The 11,764-nt window shown below is 45.6% G+C and overlaps 1 protein-coding gene across 1 annotated transcript; it reads right to left on the reverse strand.

Annotated features, from left to right (window-relative positions):
* Nucleotides 1–937: 937 nt before the first annotated feature.
* RDH12 (retinol dehydrogenase 12) lies at nucleotides 938–11,174 on the reverse strand. The gene is made up of 7 exons (XM_065870846.1): nucleotides 10,923–11,174; nucleotides 9,375–9,493; nucleotides 8,746–8,901; nucleotides 7,606–7,710; nucleotides 6,561–6,770; nucleotides 4,478–4,667; nucleotides 938–1,761 (listed from the first exon to the last, which is right to left on the reverse strand). The coding sequence occupies exons 1-7, from the start codon at nucleotides 10,988–10,990 to the stop codon at nucleotides 1,659–1,661; spliced, it is 951 nt and encodes a 316-aa protein (XP_065726918.1). The 5' UTR covers nucleotides 10,991–11,174; the 3' UTR covers nucleotides 938–1,658.
* Nucleotides 11,175–11,764: the final 590 nt, after the last annotated feature.

The following is an 11,764-nucleotide window of genomic DNA, read 5'->3' on the forward strand; positions in this document are numbered from 1 at the left end:
AAAAATAAAATAAAATCTACCCACCCCTCAAAAAATGTTATGGGGGAAATAGATGAAACAAGATTGACAAAATGTTAACGACGTTGAAGCTGGGTGACAGGAAGGTACGTGGGGTTTTTCATGATACTATTTGCTTTACTTTCATCTATTTGAAAATTTCCATAGTAAAATGGATTTTTGTTTGTTTTTTAAGTCTACTTGCTATGGAAGGAAAGGGAATTTTTGTCACCACACGCCCTTTGGATGCTTTCAAACTGGAAGCAATAACATAACTTCTTGGGTTAATTGGCTAAAAGATTTGGCATGTCTCTCTGCTCTTCTTGGAGAACTTCAGCACTTAAGGCAAGAAACAGGTCACCCAAGGCCGCAGCAGAGGAGAGCAGGGAGGCCAAAAGAGAAAAGAGCTATGATTTTAGGCAGAGGGTTTATCAGAGCTTGGGTTTTCTGCATCTGTGTATCAAATTAAATGAAGTCCTCTACTACCTCTGGGCTTAATCTATAGTGAAGCTCAGCATCTGTATAATTTAAGTCACTCCTATCACTTCTTAGATAATCAAATGTGAGAGCTGGAAGAAACTGGAGAAAATACTCAACTGAGCCATCTTATTCTGCACCCAGAGGAGATATTGTAAGAAGGTTATGGGTGGGTGGGTAGGGTGAGATAGTACTCATTAAACTTGGTTTCGGGGCTTCCCTGGTGGTCCAGCGGTTGAGACTCTGTGCTCCCAATGCAGGGGGCCTGGGTTTGATCTCCAGTGAGGGAACTAGATCCCACATGCTGCAACTAAAGATCCTGCACGCCACAACAAAGATCCCACACGCAGCAACAAAGACCCGGTGCAGCCAAATAAATAAATAAAAAATAAGACAAAACAAAACAAAAACAACAACTTGGTTTCATTTCTCCCTTGCTACCCTGAGAGAATAAATAAGGCAATAAGGTGAATGTGCAGTCTTTATTTTCTCTAAACATTGAGGTAAAAGGGAACTCTTTAGAAAAAGAAACCATCTACATTGAAAATGGGACGGTCCAAACTTACACAATATGTTAGTTATATCTCAGTAAAGCTGAAGTAATCTGTTTTTAATTTTTTAAAAAGTACTGCAAAAAGAAAACAGGAAGGTCCAGCTTTACATCATTGCTCCAGGATGCTCAGAGGAAGGAACTAAAATCGGCCAAGGTTGAGCCAAGATTTTCCTGAGTTGGTCCAGACTCCAGATTAATGTTTCAAAGAGGAAAGAGATCAGTCAAGAGTTTTTGAGTCTATAGTCCCTGGAAAGAAGTGACGTTGATGCTCCTGTCACCTCAGCTGAGCATGCTAGCTGGTCTTGGTAAGGAAATTGACCCAATTTCCGAGGTTCTTCTGCCATCCCTGTGCCCAGCCTGGCATCTGCCCAGTCCTCCTGGTCCGAGAGGGTGGCCGACTCTGCAAGTCTTGGAGAAGAATACTCTGTAGGTGTGACTGTCTCGTGCCATGAGCCAGCCTCACGAGAGGGTTGGGTGTGCGAAGATTTCTAGGAGGGTCAGGAGTATCAGAGCAGGGCAGGATTCGCAACAGCAGCCAGCCAGGACAATCCTGCATGGTGGGCCTTCTTCTCGGTCCCCTTTCCTTACGGCGTGGACTGAGCCTCATACAGCTGTGCCTATTCCACCAGCTCTACTCCCACTGGATTCCCAGCAGCTCACAGCTGACGTTCCACAAGCGCTCAGCCGTTTTGTTATTCCGGGCCCTTGGAGACACCCAAGTCTTCTTGCAGTCACTGGAGGGCATAGAAAGGGGGTGAACATCCAGGAGTGAAAATGGACAGTCTGAAAAAGTTTATGTCCTCTTCTTCAGAATATATTTCTAAATGTGTAATAAAATACATTAGATAAAAAGAAACTAACTGTATTGAAATGCAGTTTTAAAATATTTCCTTTTGTTTTTTGTACTGAATTTAAAAAATTTTTAATTTTATTGGAGTGTAGTTGATTTTCAATGTTGTGTTCGTTTCAGGTGTACCTCAAAGTGATTCAGTTATACATATACATATATTCATTCTTTTTTAGATTCTTTGCTCATATAGGTTATCACAGAATACTGAGTGGAGTTCCCCATGCTATACAGTAAGTCCTTGAGGGTTATCTATCTTATATAAAGTATAAAATATTTTAAAAACAATGTGTGGTATAGTAATGTGTTCTATTAGAAGAGCTAGCACTGGGTCTAATCACTACCAGATTTCAAAGTATTGGCGGGAAGTGACATCCTGAGGTATCTGCAACAATTGCAATGTGACATGAAATTATTTATAGTTTTCTTGGGGACAAAGTCACCAGTATCACTACTACTGCAGTTCACTTCCTACATTCATAATCAAAGGAAATGGCAAATTTCAGATGGAGGTTAGTGAAACTAAAGATGAAATTATCTTTCCATCCAGGTTTGAAGACCCCTTAAATTCTATCCACAGACCCCTTGTGTCCCATGAACCCGACTAAGCACCCCTGTTTTGTTTTGGGGTGAGCAGGGTTGGGGCAGAGCACACTGTTCATGGTGTTTTTCTTTAAATAGAAGTTTTGGACTTCCCTGATGGCACAGTGCTTAAGAATCCTCCTGCCAATGCAGGGGACACGGGTTCCAGCCCTGGTCCGGGAAGATCCCACATGCCGCGGAGCAACTAAGCCCATGCACCACAACTACTGAGCTTGTGCTCTAGAGCCTGTGAGCCACAACTACTGAAGCTCACACACCTAGAGCCTGTGCTCTGCAACAAGAGAAGACACTGCAATTAAGCCTGTGTGCCACAACGAAGAGTAGCCCCCTCTCGCTGCAACTAGAGAAAGCCCACGCACAGCAATGAAGACCCAACACAGCCAAAAATAAATTTTAAAAATTAATTAAAAAAAAACTGGGATCATACTGTACCTAGTTTGGGGAGGATAGCTTTCTCTTGTTAACAATGTACAATTTTAATTTTACAAGTAATGAATTAATATATAATCTTTAAAATTTATTTTTAAATAATAAAGGAATACCTAGAGTAAAAGGTTAAAATCCTCCTTCACACTGCCCCCCACCCCCGACTCTTCCTCAAACTCCCTGGAAGTAAATACTACTGTGTAGTATGTTTGCTGTGTATCCTTTCAGACTGTTTTCTATGCATTTACAGTGAATAATTATATAGTTCCATATTTCATTTCTTTCTGATAATATTATATCACTAACATTTTCCCATTAATTGAATATTATTCAAAAATACTTTTATACACTGACTGTATTATATTTTATCACATGATTAAGGAGGAGTGTTAAACACCCAGACTCCAGGGTGGCATTGTCTAGTAGAAATATGATGCGAACTACAAATGTGAACCACATGTGTAACTTTAAATTTCCTAATAGAAATTTTAAAGTATTTTTTTAAAAAGTGAAAAGAAATAGGTGAAATTAATTTTAGTAGTATATTTTATTTAACCCAACATAGCCAAATTATTTCAGCATGTAATCAATATAAAAATTAATGAGATATTTTACATTTCTGTTTTTCACACTATGTCTTCAAAATCTGCTGTACATTTCACATGTACAGTATGTCCCAGATTGGACTAGCCATGTCTCAAGTGCTCGGTAACCACACTGAACAGCACGGCTCTAGAGCCAGGCTGCCTGGGTTTAAATCCCAGGCCTACCGCTTATAGACTATATGACCCTGAGCCAGCTAATTTTTCTGTGCCTCAGTTTCTTCATCTGTAAAATGGGGACAATAATACAATCTACCTTTCAGAGTTGTGATGATTATATGAATTAATACACGTAAAAGTTAGAAGAGTGCCAAACATGTTGTAAGAGCTCAAGCAACATTAGCTATGATCATTTATCCATTCCCCAATTGTTGGACACTGAGGCTATTTCCAATGCTTCACTTAATAAATGGTGTACCAGTGAACCATCTTGAACAAAGTGGGACAGAAAAGCATACTGGGCTGGATCAAGTCATGGAATAGGAAGAGATGTAGTCCTGGGCTTCCCTATATTCCCAGACTCTGATTGCCCATTGAGTTTGTGATAAACCTCAACATCAAAATGTCTATTTTTATGTTCCAACAGATAGTGCCAGTCTTCGCAGCTTTGGGAGAAGTGTCCCTAGAGTTCACACTAGGGACAGGTGACTTTGCCCTGGAGTTTCGTGCTATGTGTCATTTAAAAATTCATGAAGGAAGTCAGCCAAAAGCTTCAAGGAAGAGAAAAAGGCTCTACAAAGGCTTACCTGGAAATGTGGCACACAGGTTTGAAACAGAGCCATAAAACCAACTTTTGCCATGTTTCAAATGTAAGTTTCCTTAGAAAAGTAATAGCATTTGGTCTACTGGCCCAACGTGAACCTGGATTCCCCCATCAGGCACAAACTTGGCCACTGGGGGAGCCCACGGAGTCCTATGCCTGCCTCACCATGCACACAGGTGATGGGGAGAACGCATACGGCCTCTGCGCACCTGAAGTACTTGCCGCTCAGGGGCTCCAAGCCCTCAGCCAGGGCGCAGTGCAGGCTGGTCTGGGCCCCCTCCCTCGCCGTCTTGAGGAAGGGGGAGAAGAGCTGCCAGAGCAGGCACAGCAGGAAGGAGTGTCGGACCAGTTCGGAGCGGACGATGCCTGGGTGCACTGCGTAGGTGGTGACCCCTGTGCCTAGGGCAAAAAGGGCACAGTTAGACCAGAGACACACTCCGAGGCCGGGGAAACAGCTCATCTCCTGCAGCAACATGCACGAGTGAGAAGAAGGGACTTGGGAAACAGAACCCCAGTGTTCAGAAGACACCACCTCTAGCCAGGTAGAATCTCATGAGTAATTAATTGATCTTATCCAGAAAGATCTATAGCCTTCTCAGCCTTCTATGCTCCAAAAGGAATGCTTGGTTGAACATCCTTCTATTTTAGTGTCATCTTAATCTTTGGCTTAAATGGTATCTTTGGAATTTCTATTGGAGGGTCTTAGGGGCAGCAATCGTGTTAGAAGGTAGGAAGCTAGGACCTTGTTGTGAATTGCATTTGCCGGGCAAGCACATTTTATGAGGTGTAGATTGAGGGGTGTTGATGGAAATGATAAGAGTTAACATGCCCCCAAGACACCCCTGCCGCCTCCACTATTTTTAGTACTTATTAGGTACAAGGGCTGTGCTACATGTTTTATGTGTTATCTCATTTGACTCTCAAAGAGGTTCATGAGGTAGGTAATATTAAGAAGCCCATTTACAGCTGAGGAAACTGAGTTCTCATCACAGACAGGTTAAGTAAATTGCCCAAGGTCACACCTGGCTGGTTGCAGGGCTAAGGTCTGAACCTCGATGTAGAGTAAAGAGCATAGACTTCTGAGCTAGATTGCCTGGATTTGAATCCTGGCTCGCCTCGGAATTAATATATCTTGCTCGGGCAAGTTTCTCAAGATATCTGCGCCTACCTCTTCTTTTGTAGGGAGGGGAAAAATAATAGCACCTACCTCATAGGAATAGTGTATTAAATGAGTTGAGACACAGATGTATATGGCACACACAAACTCTCAATTATTGTTGTCACTATTAGTATTCATTTAAATGATTACCTTATTCTTCTACTTTCTGCATTCTGATAGTAAATACCATTTTCCCCAAACCCTGGCTTATTCACTGTAGCAAATGGTCCTCCAGATTCACAGATGTCAGTGTCAGAAGCTCAGCAAAAACTCCAGGGGAGCACAGAATCATAGGATCAAGAGTGGCCTCACCTCATTTTACAGTTGAGGGGAGAAGTCAAGGGAGGTTAAAGGGACATGTTTGTAGACACACGTGGCTACTTTGTGGTAGAGCAAGAACTCAGACCCAAGTATGTGAAACCCTGACTCCAGGCAGTGAGTGGCAGCTCTGTAGCTCAGCTCACCCTGTAAACCTCAGCAGTTGGCACAGCAAAGGAAGCACCCTGGTTTAAAGCAGAGTCCCCACTTTCCAGTCCTCACTCCTTCACTTGCCATATAATCTTGGGCCGGCCGCTTCTTTGGACCTCAGTTTGGACCCATAAAATAGTGAAAACAATACCTACTCTGCCTGTTGCAAGAGGTTGTTGTGAAAAATCAGATGAGATGATAAATATGAAATAAGATGTGACAAAGCACATAAGGTTTATAGGTTCCTGACCTCTGTTCAATTTTAAGCTTCCCAAGGGCAAGGACTCTGTTTTTACTCAGTTTTTTTTTTGTTTTTTTTTTTTTTGCGGTATGCGGGCCTCTCACTGTTGTGGCCTCTCCCGTTGCGGAGCACAGGCTCCGGACGCGCAGGCTCAGCAGCCATGGCTCACAGGCCCAGCCACTCCGCGGCATGTGGGATCTTCCCGGACCGGGGCACGAACCTGTGTCCCCTGCATCGCAGGCGGACTCTCAACCACTGTGCCACCAGGGAAGCCCTTACTCAGTTTTATAACCTCATTCTCCTTAGTGCACAGAGCTGCCACTGAAATGTGCACGTTTGACATCCTGACTTCAGAAGTTTCTGTGAACCTCTAATCTGGACTGAAGCCCCTGCTTCTTAACCCTGGCCCTTTCTCTAGACTTACCTTGGAGCCTCTTGGCCAGCTCACGAGTAAAGAGCACATTGGCCAGCTTGCTGTGGCAATAAGCAAAACCCCGGTTGTAGGACTTCTCACCCTGGAGGTCATGGAAGCGAATCTTGCCAGCATGGTGGACCACTGATGACAGGTTCACCACCCGTGCAGGAGCGGACTCCTTCAGCTGCCCCAGGAGCAAGTGGGTGAGAAGGAAGTGGCCTGTGAGGAGAGCCAGCAGAGGGGATTGAAGAGTGGAACGGCAGCCTGGGCTCGGGGTGTGGGAGCTGATGTATGACAGGGCTTCATCACTAGCTCACTATCTTTTGGGTGTGAACATTTTGATACCATGAGTAACTTAGTGCTAATGGTCAGTCAGTCTGAGTTAGTGGAGTCCTCAAGGCAAGGGCCAGAGCTGGACTCCAGGTAAGGCAATATATACGTAATCTGTTGTTATTTGTTCCTCTGTCCTTGCCCCGGTCAGGAGCAACTGCTAGCTTCTGACATCCCCCGTCTGGTTATGATCACACAACTGTGGGCATGTACAGAAGGAAGGATGGAATAGTCAGGGAAAATAACTTTTGCCGAGGATCACAGAACCTGTTCTGTGATCCCCTCACTAGAGCCATTGCCTCGAGCTATGAACACTAGCCTCTCTCATACCTCAAGTCCTCAAGGTCTGCCTCCACGATGGACCAACCCTTGCTTGCTAGGTCCTCAGTTATAGATATGACCCCCGCTCCAGCCAAACACGGATTTCACCCCCACTCCTGACCCTGCTTGGCAAGTCTTGCATTACCACAGTCCCATTCAAGAAGGACCTTCTTCTTCCTGGTATCTCCTATGTTTGGGGTTTCTTAACGGTATGAGTAGGATAAACTCTCTTTTTTGTACTGGTTAGGAGAGAGATAGTGAAAGAAAAACCAATACCTCCAGTCTAGCAGAATCTTGGTCTCTATGAGGACCAGTGGAGATCCTCAGCACTGGTACAGGGTCATCCGCCTACAGAGAACATGATGGCATATGCCTCGCTTTTCACTCACTCTAAGATACTCACCCAGGTGGTTGACTCCCAGGTGGGTTTCAAAGCCATCAGCTGTCTTGGAATATGGGCACATCATCACTCCTGCATTGTTGATCAGAATATGAAGCTGCTTTTCCTCTAAAGAGCACAACCAAGGAGACCATGTGGTTAGCAAGGAGTCAGCTAGCTGCCAGTCCTTAGTGTTTGTTCCTTGCGTTTGGACCTATCTCAGTGATATTCAGTAGCCACTGTCATTGGGTTTCTAATTTTTTATATATATATAAATTTATTTATTTATTTTTGGCTACGTTGGGTCTTTGTTGCTGCACATGGGCTTTCTCTAGTTGCGGCGAGCGGGGGCTACTCTTCATTGCGGTGTGCGGGCTTCTCATTGTGGTGGCTTCTCTTGTTGCGGAGCACAGCCTCTAGGTACATAGGCTTCAGTAGTTGTGGCACGCGGGCTCAGTAGCTGTGGCTCGCGTGCTCTAGAGCACAGGCTCAGTAGTTGTGGCACACGGGCTTAGTTGCTCCACGGCATGTGGGATCTTCCTGGACCAGGGCTCGAACCCGTGCCCCCCGCATTGGCAGGCAGATTCTTAACCACTGCACCACCAGGGAAGTCCTGGGTTTCTAATTTTAGTTGCTGTTATCTTCCTGGACACCATTCATTCATTCATCCATTCATTCAGCAAATGTGTACTTAGTACTGACTCTGAGCTGGGCTGGGCACTGGGCATACAGTGGTAAAATAAGACAGACATGGTTCCTGTCCCTCATGGATTTCATAGTCCTTGATAGAAGATGGTCATTTTCCAAGATACAGAAGAATATTGGCAGCAGCACAACTTGCTTTTGTGCCTATGGCCACAGAAGTTTGATTCTCAGGATGAAAGAAGAGAGTGGCATCAGGGCCACACCTCGATGGCAAGGTACAAGCCCAGGCAGGGAGCTGTCACCTCCACCATTCCCACTGCTGAGGTAAGGAGATGATAAAGATCCTGCCCAGCCTGTCCACCCGCCATCCCCGTGCCAATTCCCTGCCCTGCTGGTTCGTGTGGCAGAACCTGTGCAGTGGAATCCATGATGGGTCTGATGTAAAGGTCAGAGCTGGTCCAGGGTGGAGCAGCCACTCCCACACCCAGCTTCCTGCCTTTCTAACCCCCAGGGCCTCACCTGCCCGGAAGCCCTCAGCAAAGGCTCGGATGGATTTGGTATCAGATAGGTCCAGTTTCCGTACCAGCACCTGGGAGTTCTTTGTATCAGCTCGGATTTCACTGGCAGCAGACTCCCCCTTTAGTACATCTCGGCAGGCAATGTATACTCGGGCTCCTGGGGCCAAAACAGACAGCAATGTGTTCAGACCCTGGGCTGAAGAAGAGTCGAGTAAGTGAATTTGGGACTGGTGGACAGAGCATTTCCCGCACCATCCCTAAAGCAGTGAGTGGCTGAATTGCCGCTTCCAGATTCTCTTGCTATCACCTTAACCCCAGGCTGGGAACCCCGGTTTTTACACCCTGATATTTAACATGGCTTAGGATCTCCTTTTAGAATAACTGACCTCACCAATATTATACACGGACATCATTGTTTTCCTTACTTTATATAAATAGGGAAGGAGCAGGAAGGAAGGAAAGTTTAAGCCACAGAGTAAGTTGGTGTCACAGATGGACTTGAATCCCAGGTTCCTTGAGTTCCTGACCAGAATTTCTAAGCCCAGGAGGAAAGATAAGGGAACGTGAGTAGAGTTCCTAGTGAGAAAGACAGGAGGTGCTGCCCTGTGGAAACGGAAAGGAAGGACTTGCCTCTGCGAGCAAGCTCTCTGGCTGTCTCCTTGCCGATGCCTGTGTTGGCACCGGTGATCACCACCACCTTCCCGGGAAGCTGCACGTTTGTTCCACAGACCCCACCAGCAAAGAACTTCCTACAGGCAAGAGAAACAAAACATTTATGCACCATCCTTTCCAATCCCAGACTGAGATACATAAAATCCACCCAGCCTCAAAGAGGGATTTCTTTTCGTTGCTGTCAGGAGACTTAAAGAAGCTAATCTTCAGGGGACAGCGTCTCCCCAGTGGGTAAGGCAGTCTCCTGCTTATCAGCTCAGCTTGGGAGGTCACGTGCCCGGAAGCTACAAATGATCATATGGGCAAATAGAATAAGTTCTCTTGAGCCAGGGCCAATGGTTCCTTGTTAAACAACAAAGATAGCTCGCTCCTATCTCTAGAGGTTCCCAGAGGTCATCTTCCTTCTCTTTCCTGCCCTTAAAACATGAGGGGGATGGGCATTAGTGGAATCAGTGGTCCTGAGCCCTCACCTTCAATAAGCATCAATGGTGAGTAACCGATGAACAGCACCTCCAGGGTCCCATATAGAAATACGGCTCTTGGGCTGCCTCTCCAGTTTTAGAGAGCCAGAATATTCTGCCATCCCACTAGAGATTTCATACTCGCCATCCATGCACAGAGAGAAAACCTCCCTTGTTCAGACCTCTGTGCAGAGAGCAACCTTTTACATAGAGTTGACTTGATAAGTTCCCAAAAATAGGACAGGAGGAAGTAAAGCTAACATCACCTGAGCATCATCCAACTGCCAAGCACTAGGCTAGGCATTTTCCAAGGGAATTTAATTCTCTCAAGCACTCTGTTATTATCCCCACATTACAGTGGAGAAAGCTGAGGCTCAGAGAAGTTCAAGTCACTTGCTAATGGTGGCAAAACTGGAACCCAAACCCAGCTTTCTATGACGGGACCTAGAGCAACACTCTGTCTCTGATATGTCCATTTAACCTTCTTTATCATCAACAATCTCTACTCATAACACACATTTCTTTGATATCTTCAGAAATCCCACAGCAAAAGAGCCAACCCCAAACGTTAGTTGAGGGTAGTCTCAAAGGGAAGAGAGTTTGCTCCCTTCCCCAGATGCCTGGTACTTAACAACTGAGTCCCTCGGCAATGACCACCCACCGTAACGCAGCAGGGCCACCTTGACTAGGTACGGTGAAGAAAGGGAGACCTTCAGAGGAACCCAATGGAATGGAGTGAAAGAGCAAGGACTCCCCCATAAGATGTCTGTCAAGCTACTTAACAGAGTCATCAACTCAGCCTTCCACTAGCATCAGAATTCAAACCCACCCCTCCTCTCCCAGCCCCAGGTGCTTCCTTCTCGTTTTCCACCACAGTATTCATAACTACCTCCTTCCTTCCTGCTTTTCCTGCCTGACTTTCTCTCCCTTGGCCTCCATCCCTTTCTCTTCCTTCAGCAGCTAAGAACTCATCTTCTTACAAGCTCCGTGGCTCCCAATTCAGGGCTTTGTAAACTATTGAATGAGTTACTGAATTAAGACAAACCTGATGGATGGAGCTGTCACATACAGGAAAGAAAGGAACGAGGTGAGCAGTCCCAAGAAAACCAGCATCTTTTCAACTTCTTTAGTTGCTGCTGCTTTACCAAGAGCAACTTTGACTCCAACTCTGGCTCGGGCTCCACCTGGTCTCGCTCCAACTCTTGGCTGCTTCTTGCTGCTTCTCTTTCCTCCAGCTCCTCTCGCTCCTGGGTGTTCAGCAACAGCCTGACTCTAAGCGTAGCCCAGAATCCTATTTAAATCCGAGAGCTGTCAGAGCACAGCCTGCTGGGAGATGTAGTCCTGGGAGAGAAGGATGGAGAAAAGAGCAGAGCCTCACACTTACTGGCAAAGAGAATGAGGGGAGATGGAGAACTGCCCCTAACTTTCCCACCCTCAGTCATTTCTCTTATCTAGGGAATGTGTTCCCTCCACCATCCTCACTTCCGTTCCTGCAAAATAGAATATTTTTAACTTTAGCAGCAGACCCCATGATACTTGAAATACAGTGTGATTAAAATAGACAGACAAGGAAGAAACCCCCAGGAGAGAGGTGAGAGAATTCAGGAGAGTGTTTCCCTTGGTGGGGAAGGGGTAGAGACTGGGGTGGGGTATGTTAGGATCTCCTGGGGGGGCCTGGTAGTGTTCTGTTCTTTGGGGGGGGTTGCTATTACACAGGTGTGCTCACTTTGTGAAAATTCACTGAGTCACACACCTGATTTGTGCACTTGACTGTGTTTTATGTTCTGTTTCAATGAAGTTAGCACACACATGTATTGTACATGCCAAAGAAAAGGTATAGTGTTTCAGTGCACGGGCTCTTAGCGTGGACTTCCTGGTTCAAATCTC

The sequence above is a fragment of the Phocoena phocoena genome, chromosome 2 (genome assembly GCF_963924675.1).
Source record: "Phocoena phocoena chromosome 2, mPhoPho1.1, whole genome shotgun sequence".
NCBI classification, from domain to species: Eukaryota; Metazoa; Chordata; class Mammalia; order Artiodactyla; family Phocoenidae; genus Phocoena; species Phocoena phocoena.